Source organism: Merops nubicus, unplaced genomic scaffold (assembly GCF_000691845.1).
Source record: "Merops nubicus isolate BGI_N331 unplaced genomic scaffold, ASM69184v1 scaffold4608, whole genome shotgun sequence".
Lineage (NCBI taxonomy): Eukaryota > Metazoa > Chordata > Aves > Coraciiformes > Meropidae > Merops > Merops nubicus.
In genome coordinates this window covers 114,644-127,880 of record NW_008627596.1, presented here as the reverse complement: position 1 = coordinate 127,880, position 13,237 = coordinate 114,644, and the positions used below count along the sequence as shown (strand labels likewise).

General features: G+C 43.6%; 1 protein-coding gene across 1 annotated transcript in view; it reads right to left on the bottom strand.

Annotated features, from left to right (window-relative positions):
• Positions 1 to 5,257: 5,257 nt before the first annotated feature.
• The window catches only part of LOC103778748 (gamma-aminobutyric acid type B receptor subunit 2), a gene marked incomplete at its 5' end in the record, with an annotated part of 36,779 nt that continues 28,799 nt past the window's right edge, over positions 5,258 to 13,237 (bottom strand). The window contains one exon of the mRNA XM_008946358.1: positions 5,258 to 5,970. Within this exon, the coding sequence (XP_008944606.1) occupies positions 5,805 to 5,970 (166 nt within the window). The remainder of the gene's footprint in view (positions 5,971 to 13,237) is intronic.

Sequence of the window (13,237 nt, the reverse complement as noted above, 5' to 3'; positions counted from 1 at the left end):
TGTGACTGCCTTTAAGATAAATGACTAAAACTTTACTTCCTTTTACCTTTCTTGAGGAAAAGCTGATTTATGCTTAGAAAATTTGCTTTTCTCAGCAGGTCTTTTAGTGGCACCTACATCTGCAAGTGCTCCTCAGAGCACCTTTGGGTAGGTGGTCCTAGTAGGGCTGCCTCCCTTGGCTTTATCTCCTGAACTGCTCAAGATGACTTTCATCTCTGCTGTTTTGTCCGTGTCTCTCTGCTTCAGACACAGCTCTAGTAGAGGAAAAAGTGAAGGGTTTCTCTGGTTGGAGGACCAGTTTTGTTCTCTGGGATAGCAAGAGCTGTGCTGAGCGGGTTGTACAGATGTGTGCAAAGTGATAGGAAGACAAAGTTTCCCAAAGAGAAATGTTCATATGCTGGAGAGGAACACTTTCTTCTTACAAGGTTTGTGCTGGTTTGTACCACCAGTTGATTGCCTACTCAATAATGTGGACTAATTATGATATCTGCTAGCTTATTTGGCAAGGGTGTGAGGTTCCTCCTGTAGAACAGATGGCTCTGTCCCTCTGTCTGCTGGGAGGGGTCTCTGGTGTTTGGAAATACTGGGGTACCTTTAGACAGGGTAGAGTAGGAGCCATTTACATAACAATGCAGCAGAACACTCAATGAGTACAAAGCCACACACATTTCCTATCTACTCTTCTCCAATTTTTTATTTCTGCTTCAGGCTCCGTTCTCCGTAGGCCTAGACAAGCAGGTGATGTTCAGCTGCACAGGCTCAGGGTTTTGCACTGAGTGGCAGAGCAGGCCAGGGCCAGGGAGAATTAATTCTGAGCTGGGGATGCCTTGTGTGTGTATGTCCTTAGAATGGATTTTGCTTTTAGATGCCTAACAAATCCCCAAAGCAGGAGGTAGCATGGATGTCTATGCCTTGGCCCTCGCGGTGTTTTCCAGGCTGTTAATGCTGGGCTGCTTGTTCAGTGTCCTGCCAGCATTCTCTGCAACACACACACATTATTTTCCAGGCAAATTGACTTGCCAGAATGGATGACTTCAGGTCTGTTGGGTGGAAACACCCATGCTCAAGCAGGCATCCCACACTGCTGACTGCAGTAGTAGGTATAGCTGTAGATTGTAAGTATAGTTGGTATTTTTCTTGGCTGAAGTTGCACCCGGTGCATGTGGATGCAGGGTTCCTGCTGCATAACCTCTTGTGAGGAGATAAAAATCCTTGGTTCTAGTCACAGCCTGTGTTTGCCGACACATGAAGATACCTGTCCTTTCTCCTGAACCTCAAGGTCTTCTGAACTCCTTTCTGCTATACTGCCAGTGAGCCAGCCCAGAGCCTGCTTGCTGCTCGTACCTGCAGCTGGCACTCCCACAGCCTGCTCTGTTCTCAGACTGATTTGACCTCTACTGAATTTAGCTTCCAAAATTCAGTAATTTGTTTAAATGCTTGTGTGATGTTTGGCTCTGATGGCCCCAGTACCAGCCACTTTCTTGGGGGTGGTGAATGCTCAGTGATTGGAGATGCCTCTACTCCCCCCTCCTCCTGCCTGGCCTTCGCTCTTCAGCACTCCCCTTCACCCACTTCAGCATCTCTTCACCACACGTTTAAACCAGTTGCAGTAGGCAAAGCTAGTGGCTCAGAATGTCTGCAGGTAGGAGAGGTCTGTGGGAACACTGACATGATGGTGCCATCACCCAGGGCTGCCCTTGCCAGGCTCTGGCCATCTCCTCCCCACCTCTCCCAGTGCAGCCCCAGACCCTCTGTTGCTCCTCTGCAATGCTGTGTAGTGAGTAGTGATATCCCCAGTAGTGCACTGGCAGGTTGCTGATCAGCTCAACAGGCAAGAGGCTTTTGAAAGTGCACTTGTGAATAATAGTCGTGTATATTAAAGTAATGGCCATAAGTACCATTCACCATCTCAATAGACAGAAAAGGCAGCCAGTAACTGAGGACAGAACTCAGTTAAAAGTCATGATGTTTGAGCCACTGTAATAAATCTGTCAGTCTTCTCAGGCAGCGAGGAGAAAACCCCTGTCAAACCAGCCAGCAACAGGGAGAGCCGGTTCCCTGAACAGTGCAACTGGCCGTCCTTTGGGCTGTGCTATGAGAGCACAGTAAATCCCTGTGATAGCCACAGGCTGCTGTGGAAGTGCTGGGACTGGCTTCCAGCAGCTAAGCAAGCCTGAGCAGAAAGGGACAGGAACATGAATCCAGCCCTGGGGAGAACATGCACACCACATGGAGATTTGTAAAGAAAAAAAAAGTTCTGAAAAGACCAGGAAAGATTTTATTATGAACCTATTAAAAGAAAGAGAAAACTGGAAAAAAAAAGTCTCTCTTGCTCTTCCCTTACCATTCTTGATTTATTAATTATTCAAAAGAAGTGCTGCAACTTCAGTAAGCTTCCATGGATTCAATAGCAATGTTATTATTTTATAGGAAGCATATTTGCTGTGATTGTGGAAACTCATCAGTTTAAAGTAAACCTGTTCCCCTGACATCTCCAACTTATTTTTTTTCTTGACTTCTTAAGGCAATGTTTTGCTTTGTTCTAGTTTCCTATTATTCTTGAGCAAGTTGTTCACATCCTCCTACAATTTCTAGTTGAATACTGGTTTCACAATAAAGTTGTTCTAGACTTTTTTTTCCTTTCTTCAATGAGCTCTGATGTATCTGTTTGTTTATCCTGCCATCTGGTATTGTGCACTGAGATTCACAATCTGTGGTGTCAGCTCCTCATTGGTGTTTTCTCTTTTGCATGTATTCAGTGGGACTCCTAAGCTGTATCAGAATCCTACAGAAAACACATTTGTGGTGGCTCTGAATTCCCTCATCTTGGGCTTTGTGTCATTTTGTGCTGGCTTAAGGAGCTCCTGTTGAAAAGTAAACAACTAAAAATGCTCATTCCTCTAGCTGGCTCATTGCACTACAGTCCCACCCTCCTCCTCTTCTGCCATGCAGAAGAACCTGGTTTAGGACACAAAACCCACCACCTGTATGAAACTGGATGGAGATGATTAGTGTTTGCCTTCAGAAAACAATCAGTGATTATTCTTAGAAACTCCTCCTTTGCTGAAGGAGAGATTTTTACTATAGAGCTAGAAAACTGGCTCAACATTAGTAATTTGTATGAAACAGTAAAATCTTTTTCTCCTAAATTCACACTCACTGTGGTGTAAGAGAGAATAGCACATATATTAACTGTGGTTTGGGTGTAAATATTCAGCATATTTTTGATTATTTTCCCATTTGAAAAAGGGCTTAGGCTTCACTCATGAGTACTGCAGTAACTGTATTTCAGGGCAGAAGCTCATCTACCTCTTTTCTCTAGATGTGAACCCTGCAACTACTAGGATGTGTATTTTGACTTTTTATTACAATGTGGTATTGTAAGAAGATTCCTCCTTCTCCAGGTAGGCCTTTATATATGTGTCTGTATATACATACATGCATACAAACATTAAAACTGTTTTTGCTGTGGGGGAAGAGGGCAATGAATCAAAAAGCTATGTTTTATATATTTTATTCATAAAAACAGATTTGCAACAATTTATTAAAAATTGATCTCATGCAGTATAAGGTTATACAAGAAATTCTTCATTTACATTTTATTCTGGCAGTTCCAGTCTAGTTTAAAGCATTTGTGCACTAACATCATTGGAAAATGCCATTGGGGCACAGCCTCTTCATAAATTTACAGTACATTTTTGCTGCAGTATAAAAGAACAGAAACATTAAATAGCTATATTCACTTGGTTGGTCTTGTTATCTGCAGTAAAGTAAAAAAAAAATGTTATGGGAGAAACTACAGTATCATTGAGACAAAGAATGTACTGCATGGTTTAAACCTAATAAACATCACACAGTCAGTATTCACGAAGTTACAGACACACACACACTCACCTCCAATGGTCCGATACTTCTGAATTTTTCTTTTCCTGCTAAGTTGGAATAATATTTCTACAGAGATCTTTGTGTATACATTATATACAATATTGTAATTTTCTCTTTTTAAAAATTAACATTCCTTTTAAAATAAACCAGGCCCTGATGATATTAATAAAGCAAGAGAATACTGTCAACACACATTGAGTGACAACGTCAGTGTTTAGTGCTTAAACAGAGTAATGAGTTCTATTTTATCTGTGTTTATACTTACATGTTTTTGTTCTAAAAGCTACAGATATTTCCATAACCTCTCTTACTGTATGTGCCAAGTGAAATATTTTGTGATGCTCCCGATTGTAAGATTCGGATACATATTCATATTGGTTTTGGCCACTATGAGGTGTTTTATTTTTAATGGAGAGTTATGCTAGCTTGTCAAAGCTGCAGTTAAGTCCCTCAGCTAATGAACCTCTTCAGCTGTGCTTCAGCCATTGCTGATTTGTAAACCTCTGCAGGAGTGTCATTCCAAAGGTTTGGTCTGACATGCACAGGTGCTGGTCAAAGACAACTGAGAGCCCAGTGGGTGCTTCGTGTGTTTTTACCCTCCCTGCCCTTAGCAAACAGCTCCAGCAGTGAGATGTCACATTTCCAGTCCCCTGGAAAAAGAAGCTGCCTGCGTGTCTCACCTGTGCCTGAGGGCCTGGCTCCAGAGCTGGCCCAGATGGTGTGCCACTATCTTCACTCCTAACTACTTTGGTTCAGGGGATGGAGCTAAAGTATAAAAACCACTGTTTTTTTCACAGTCCTTTTAGGATTCAGGTAAAATATTCTATTGGTAAATTCGATTTGTCCTCTCTATTATCTGCTACAACTGTCACACACGCAGGTACAAAGCAAATGCAGTGTATATTCACATCTATGTGCTCTGCAGGCCTCGCCTGCAGCAGCAAAGTGCTGTGCCCGAACCCCTCCCACCCAGGTCCACTAAATTAATTTTACTGTAATTATGTGTGACATGATTCAAACAAACTATGAAAAATGATCCATCCTGTGACATTAAGGCTTTCCTACCCATCTGCCCTCAGCTTCTTGACTTATCAGCCCTAGGACGTTTCCAGACAGTGTAGTGCATTATGATTGGTGGTGGTTGTTCTGAAATAGGTGCAGAAACTTTTCTAAAATGAAGCTGCAGATGGCCATCCGTCACTACCATCACCCCTGCAGAAGGGTGACGTGCTCCACTTCCAACCAGAAGCTCTCCAGCTGGTGACAGCTCGGAGCTGGAGCTTCAGCCTTTGCTTGGGTTTCACGTACAGCTGCAAGTCAGAGGTGATCCTGGTCACAGCACTGCAGAGTCTCAATGACACCTGAGGAAACATTTCTCATAACCCTCCTTTCCTATCGAACATCATCCCTGTAATGAAAACAAGCAAGGCTAACCAGTGCAGAATGTTTCCAGCAATTTAACACAACTCTCGTAAAAATGAGTGTATCTATTTCAATAAATATGGTATAGCTCAACCATGGTATTTTCCTTACACAGATACAGTATAGAATTGCATGTTCTCAACAGCCACATAAAACTCAGTGACATTTGAGTTGGTTGGTTTTTTTTTCCAAGCGTCTTTTTTGCAAGATCCGTATTTCCCAGCCTCCTTGTTGCTAGCAGAATTTTGGGAAGAAATGTTTTTCAGTGACTTCTACGTGAAGAAATAAAAACTCCATGAATAAGGCTACAGATCAAACTCCTTGTGTCCTTCTCCTTTGCCTTCCCACACGAGTTACACGAGCACTCCTGTGATGATGGCCTCAGTTCCTCTGCGGTAAGAGCCAACATTTTATGTTTGTAGCAGAGTTCTAGGTCAGATGTTTAGTCCAGTCATTGAGTACTTAAAAGCAGTTCAGGAAGCACTGATCTCCCTTTCCTACAGCCCCGAAACCATTACTCGGAAGGAAGGGGGCACGTGTCTGTGCCGAGGACTGGCACTGGGGCTTACGCACGGGCTGGCACAGCTCGCATCAACTCCTCCTATGGATGGCAAGTAGGCATGATGAAGAATGGGCAGCTGCAAGGACAGCCGACGCTGTATGCTGAGAGAGAGACAGAAAGAGGAGCGTTAGCCAAGAAGAAAATGTAACACATTACATGCTTGATATGTTTGTGGGCTGCTGCAAGGGTATTTTCTGCGCCTACTGCTGTGATGGAGAGGGTTAATGCCAAGAGCATCACGCTTGCTGCTGTTGAGCTGTGCCACCGTGGTGTTATTTCCCCTTGGGGAATTTTTCTGACAGGCTAGACAAGACAATGGAATCTAAGGGTGCGTTCGCAGCATCCTACAACTTTCTGAAATTCCCAGGCACTTTCAGCGTAATTGTTAGACTGCTGATATTGGAAGTGTGCAGTGAGGGCATACAGCGTAGCAGCGCAGTGAGCTATTGCATGCAGAGCCCTGGCTAACTGCACAGACATGCACGAGGTCACAGGCTGAGCTTTAAGCCATGCATCACTTGGCACAAGGCACTCAGGATGACATTTTTGCAACTCCAGCTAAGGCAGACACAGGTGCATGGAGGCAGGGAAGGAATTGGGACTGGCGTCTTTTTCCAAGGACTTCCTCTTTGCAGTTCAGATCTGTGCTTTTGAGGTGCTGAATGTTGTCAGGTTCCCACAGTCTGTGTTGTGGGACTGAGCTAGTGCTAAATAAGCAGACTAACCTATTACCTAGCCTAAAATTCAGTATTTAGGAATCCAACACCCTGTGTCTAATTTTCCAAGCAGATTAACATTGTCACAACTGGTGTGGGTCTATATTTCAGTTGGTTTGTTTGTTTTTCAAGGAACACTAAACTATGCTCATAGGTAGCCCAGCTAACCCCTCTCCATGGAGAGCATGGTGCCATGGGACATGGGCTCTGCTACCCCTATGCTGAGGATATACTGGCACCTTATATAAAAATAAAATCCAGCTGAGGTTTCCAGGGATTAAGACATTATCACAAAAGGATTGCTTCTGCATTTGGAGACATTCACTCTTGAAACACAGAGCAACTTTTTCAAGAGAAGACAGATATCAAAGTGAGAGAGCTCAAGCAAAGACCAGCTTTTTGATTCCAGAAGAAAAATGTCCATAAAAAGCATTGTATTAGTACAATAGAGTTTTAAATTTGTATTTCCCTGTTATCTGATGTAATGACTGCATAGACAGGCCTTTAGAAGCGTATCTTTGAAAGCTTGCCTTTGGACAGCTTTTCTGATTCAAGCATTTCATTTCTTTTTTGCTTTGTGTTAGGAAGCAGAGACAGCTACCAAGGCATCCATTGCCCTGCTCAGGGACAAAGCAGCATAGCTTTCAAGTTCAAACAGAACAAAATGGAATGCTGCTTCTCTTTAGTTTCTTTACTACAAACTAAGGCTTGTTTGTACAGAGATATGGTGGAAACAGTTGTAGCCTATCTGGCTGGAAATCTCTTTCCCATCCTTCCCTTTCCCCCCAGCTGCTTTTAAAAATTTGATGCAATATTAATCCAGCGTTGATGATGGTAGTGCTGGCAATGCACTCCTGGGACTACACAAAATCCATTCACTGTGTTTGCTCCTGTGCCCAGCTCTTTCTGGTGCTATCAATGAACTCCTGCCTCATTCCCAAGGAGTGCAGAGGTGGCGTGGCTCCCTGCTTCCACGTGCTGAATCCTTATGAGCCTGACACTGCGGATTGTCATTCTGTCTGTCGCCGCAGGGTCAAATGCAGAATTGTCTGTGCTTGTTTTCCCACCAGTGGAAATGCTTACTTTGTTCAACTGTTACAGACTCCTCATTAAAGAGCTTTTTTTAAGCTATTCCAAGAGAATCCAGTTGCATAATCAAGTGACTGGGATTTTTTTTTTACCCATTTGTTATCCATACCATGGACAAAGCATGTTTATTTGGCTATGCCAACGGTGGCTGCAGTGGGTGGCAAATTTTGCTTTAACTATACTTAAAGTTAACTTTCACGTGAAAACTTGGTTCCTGGAATTGGGCAGAGGACTACAGCCTGCAGACCTGCACACAATAAAGAGTTTGGGCAAAACTCTTCTGAGGGAAAAACAAAACATAACAAAATCAAAACAAAAGTGCTATTTTCTCCTTAACTGGAAGTAAATCTCGTACCTTGCCTCACTGTAGTTTTTTTTTTTCTCCACTGTCAGTGTTTTTTCCCTACCCTGCACCCCTGCCACATTTTGTCAGTGCTTTGGGGGCAACCTCTGCTATTCGTACAGGCTAGGGGGTGAAGAAACTGAGAGCAGACCTGCAGAAAAGGACTTGGGTGTACCGGTGGATGAAAGCTGGACAGGAGCCGGCAATGTGTGCTCACCGACCAGAAAGCCAACCGTATCCTGGGCTGCATAGAGAGAAGCATGGCCAGCAGGTCAAGAGAGGTGATTCTGCCCCTCCACTCCCACCTGGAGTAGTATCCAGCTCTGGGACCCTTATCATAAGAAAGACATGGACCTTCTTGAGCAGGTCCAGAGGAGAGACACAAAAATGATCAGAGGGCTGGAACACCTCTCCCATGAGTACAGGCTGAGAGAGTTGGGGTTGTTCAGCCCAGAAAAGAGAAGGCTCCAGAAAGACCTTATTGTGGCCTTTCAGTATTTAAAGGGGAGTTTTAGTGGGGCCTGTAGTGATAGGACAAGGGGTCCTAAAAACTAAAAGAGGACAGATTTAGTCTAGATATAAGGAAGAAATTTTTCACAATGAGAGTAGTGAAACACTGGCACAGGTTCCCCAGAGAGGTGGTAGAAGCCCCATCCCTGGAAACGTTCAAGGTCAGGCTGGACAGGGCTCTGAGCAAACTGATCTAATTGAAGATGTCCCTGTGCGTTGCAGGGAGGTTAGACTGGATGACTTTAAAGGTGTCTCTCAACTCAACCCATTCTATGATCCTATGATTCTATGAATTTGTTTTGATCTGTCCATACAATATAGATATGTCAAAGCATCTATATGGTCAAGTATATCAGGAGGAGGTGAATGGTTATTATTAGTGGTTTTAGAATCATAGAATCATAGACAACTACTGAAGAAGATAGAAAGCAATGATGGTGCTGCACACACAGCAGCCATCAGGGTACTGTGTTAGAACAGGGCATATATCCCCAGCTCCATACAGAAATGCCACTTGTTAGGGATGGATAAAATCAGGTAAAAGTTTGACTTCCAATGTCAGTGCACATAGGAACACAGTGCAATGCACATGGGAATGCACAGCACTACAGGGTGGGCAAAGGCTTTTGAAAAATATTTTGATTCTGCTATGGAAAAGCATTTCTGAGATCCATTGGTAAGTGGGGGGACCGAAACAATGGCTGCTACAGTCAAACATCTGAAGATCTGCAGGCATATGTAAACTGCATCTAAGCAGACAGCGATCATTTCTGTCAGTTCTTCAGCCCATTCATATTGATTTTTAGCAATTACTGGGAGGCTGGAGAATTTCTAAAAGGCTATGATAAAGGAAGACATTGTACAACAAGTAAACTAACCATTCTAAATCCACCTTACTTTAACAACAGATTCAAGTAGGATCACAGATAGACTAATATGAACCACTGTCAGTGAAGAACCTCAGTAGCAGAGGCATATTCATGTTGAGGCATATGGCTGTAATGCAATAATCCAGTCACAACCAACTTTTTTGAAGAGAAATTTTGGTTACTAAAAATGACGTAACTGGCTCCAGCAGGGTATTTGACTGTCTTTTCTCTGCTGATAAAAGCAGAGCTTTAGCTCAAAAAAAAAAAGAAAATCACCAAGATGGCTTCTATTATGAGTTACACAGCGATTAGCTGTTTTAAAGGTTACAAAAATGACTACATATAGGAAATAGTCTAGCAAAAAGGCAGGTTTTAGTGGGGTCCTGCAGAAACCTATCATCACCTTCACCCAGAGATCTGGGAGACTGTAACATGTTATTGCTGTCAAAGTGAGAATAGTATAAATTTTAACAGTGCCAAAAACTAATTCACCGAATGTAGGTCACTGATGAGATGAGACAACGTTATGCAGAAATGAAAGTGAATAGAATAATGTCTTTAAGGGTCACGGAAGATATTCCACTGAATGTATTCATGTGGGCATCATGCAGGTAAGCTGACTGATGTGATCTTCAGATGAGTAAGCAGGACTGCCTCGCAGGAATGAGTTGACTTGGTGTGAGAGACACCCCAGTCTCCTGGGAAATGAACTATTATATCTATTCTAAACTGGTTTACGCTGCTTTCTGGACCTGAGATGAACTGGTATGGTGCAGCTTCCATTCGTGCAGCTAAGCTCCCCTCAAACAGGGGCTTTGAACACCAGAGTGTGCCTGAGCATTACCCAGGAGAGCACAAACTGATAGAGCTGTGCCAGGGATTATACCAGTAGGCACCATGGAAAAATCCGAGTGCGGGGCTTGAGCCCGTGCACCAGCACTGCTTTACTTCCTGCACGTCACCTGTTAACTTACAGCGTCTAGCCAGTGTGAACAGGAGAGAAACCAGTTGGCACCACCTTTTGCTCCTCATGTCTGACTGGGTATAGCAAATTTTACATGGCACTATGGATAACCTACAAGGTCCTGCTCATCATGAAAGGGAGTAAGGGGCAAAGGGAATTGTGAGGTATGTTCTTCTGCTGACCGCTTGCCCAGCATAGGATAGTATCATCAACAGGCAAACCAACAACCAAACTCCTCCCTCTGTTCTTACATCACATATCAGAGATCCAAGGTGTCAAACCACTAGAGGGAGGAACAAGTCAACACACTCACTCATGAGACAGGATGTATAGAAGGAAGCAAGCTGGCCAAGGAGCCATGGCCAGACGAGGAGTCCAATTATGTAGAATTTTCTCAAAGAGAAACTCATCTTTATCCCTGCCACCCTGGGAACTCCAATTGCTATGCACAGTCAGGGAGCCTTTCCAAGAGCCACAATCCCCACAAAACATATGCACTACATAGACAAACCTGCCAACCCCACTGCAAGTACAGTCAGCTCTTATAGAGGTGGGTTCTTGCCCCACCTCTAAGTTAGTGTGGAAGGCAGGAGCACCTGGTGGTGATCTCCTCATCAATTCCCACCCAAGGCTGGCCAGAGTCTGGGTAAAGAGCAGTCAGGAGGGTCTTTCTTGCCTGGTTGTGGACATCATCCATATGCCAACCCTCATTCACGGCTCGGGGTTTAACTGCAGCACTTCACATCTATATTCATGATCTAAGGCTGGTTTACAGTCATACACACTACATTTTCCTTTTAGAAAATGTAACATAATAATAATAATTAAAAAAAAAAAATCCATGTGCAGGGTTCTAAATCTGAGCCAAGCACAAACCAAATGTTTTTCACATTCTGGTTGAGATTATAGAAACATCACCCCACCAACAAATGTGGAACAACTTCCTGCACTACTGAGCCTAAAGTGCAAGTGTACTGCTGGGCCTTCACTTTGGACACCACGGCAGAATAAGGGATTGCATTTGCAGCCAGTCAGATATAGCACGAGTGGTAAGAAAGGATGAAAAAAACCCAGGTCAAGCTCTTTTCTGCACTCTGCAAGAACTTTCATACCGGAAGATGTCAACTCTCCTTAGTGCTGCCAGTAACAGGAACCTGGGATGTTTCTTTTTGCTATAGTCATTAAAGAGTTAACATTTCTACAGGCAAATAATTATCTTAATGTCCTCCTTTCATAGGTTTGTGGCAAAGAGGAAATCTTTTTCAGACTAACATCCTTGAGATCTGTGTTCTTGAGTAAGAAGTCAGTTCAGCAGACTGTGTGACTAGCTGCCAGATGCACTACATATGCAGTGAAATTGAGAAAGGGAAGGCATAAACTACTTTTTGTCTTGAACTTTTTTCCCCTCTTTTGAAAAAACAATGTATTTAATAACCATGGAAGGTCAGAAGTGCTGCCAGACAAGTTGAAAAAAAGCCCATGCATGCAGAAGGATATTCCTGAAGAGCACAAATTTTGGGAAGAGGCAATCTCTTTTCAGAGAGAGGGAATCACAAAACCTTAGCCGTGAAGATGGCTACACTTCGTCTCTCTGGCAGGTCCACTGTGCCTAGCTGCTGTGGCTTTGGTACCCAAATTTCCAATGCATCCTGAGGGGAGACCTTGACCCTTGGACCTGGCACAGTCACAGCTGTGCAAATGCTCAATAACACTGTTTTGGTTTAGCAGTGACTGTTGAGATTTGTACTGACTCACTCTTCAAGACCTTTAGGAAATCTTAGTCTTCTCATCAGTTATCACTAGCCCTAGAAGAACTTCTGTTACCACCAAATGTTTGTTTTCTCTTTTTTTTTTTCTGTATTAAATCTGTATGGGGACAAGTGGCTTATTTGTGTATCTGTGTTTTTCTTAGCACCTCTCTTAATATAAGGTGGCCACGTGCAGATGTGGCTGCAGTCACACTACATTATTTCTGACAAATGGTGCTGGAAAAAGACAGAGCTCTAACCAGCTATGCATTAAAGCACACTGCTGACCCCATAAAGTCACAAGAGCTTTCTCAGTGAGAGACCTGCTTCTGTGAAATAGCCAGATCTCAGCTACTGGGGGCTTTGTTTGGTGCACATGTGTGTGTGTGTATTGGCTCCTGTGCAGGTCTGGGCTGGAGTTTTCTTTGAGTGCAAGGACAGAGTTAGAAACCCTTGTGTTTGCCTGCACCAGGTTATACAAGCCAGTAACTGCTATGTGAAATCAGGTTTGCTGTCACTGATGGAACATGTGACTCAGCCTACTCATTTGTTTAATTTATTCCATTTTCAAATAAGCTTTTAAGTTGCCTGTGTACAAATCAGGAGTCTGACAGCTATTAGCTCAGGTCCTGATGAAGTGGTGCCCCTGTAACTAGGGGACAGGGCTGAACCAGGGACAAATGAGCACAGTACTTCCCTGAGCCCTGGCCCCTGGCAGGTCCTGCTGAGCCAGCAGAAGGTAATACGTGAGTTGATTGTACAGGTTCCTGGAGAGAAAAGCTGATACCATAAGGCTTTCTCCTCCGTGAATCTAGCAAGTGCTTTGTGCCATCCTCTCCTTGGAGGCACAGCATTGTTTCTAAGGGAAACTACTGGGTGCAGGCCTTTCTATGCCAAAACTCAGGTCCAGCTGCTATGGCAACGTTGAAAAGCCCTCAGCCTGTTTTTATTTCTCAGCTAGCTTAAGATCAAAAGAGAACAGAATGGCTATGTACACCATGGATTCCTCTGGCTGGTGTGTGCAAGGACATGGACTTATGACAACAGTCATCCTTAATATACTTTGGTGGTTGGGCACAGATTGTCCTGTAACTCTCTACAGAAACTTTAGACATCATGTTACGGATGC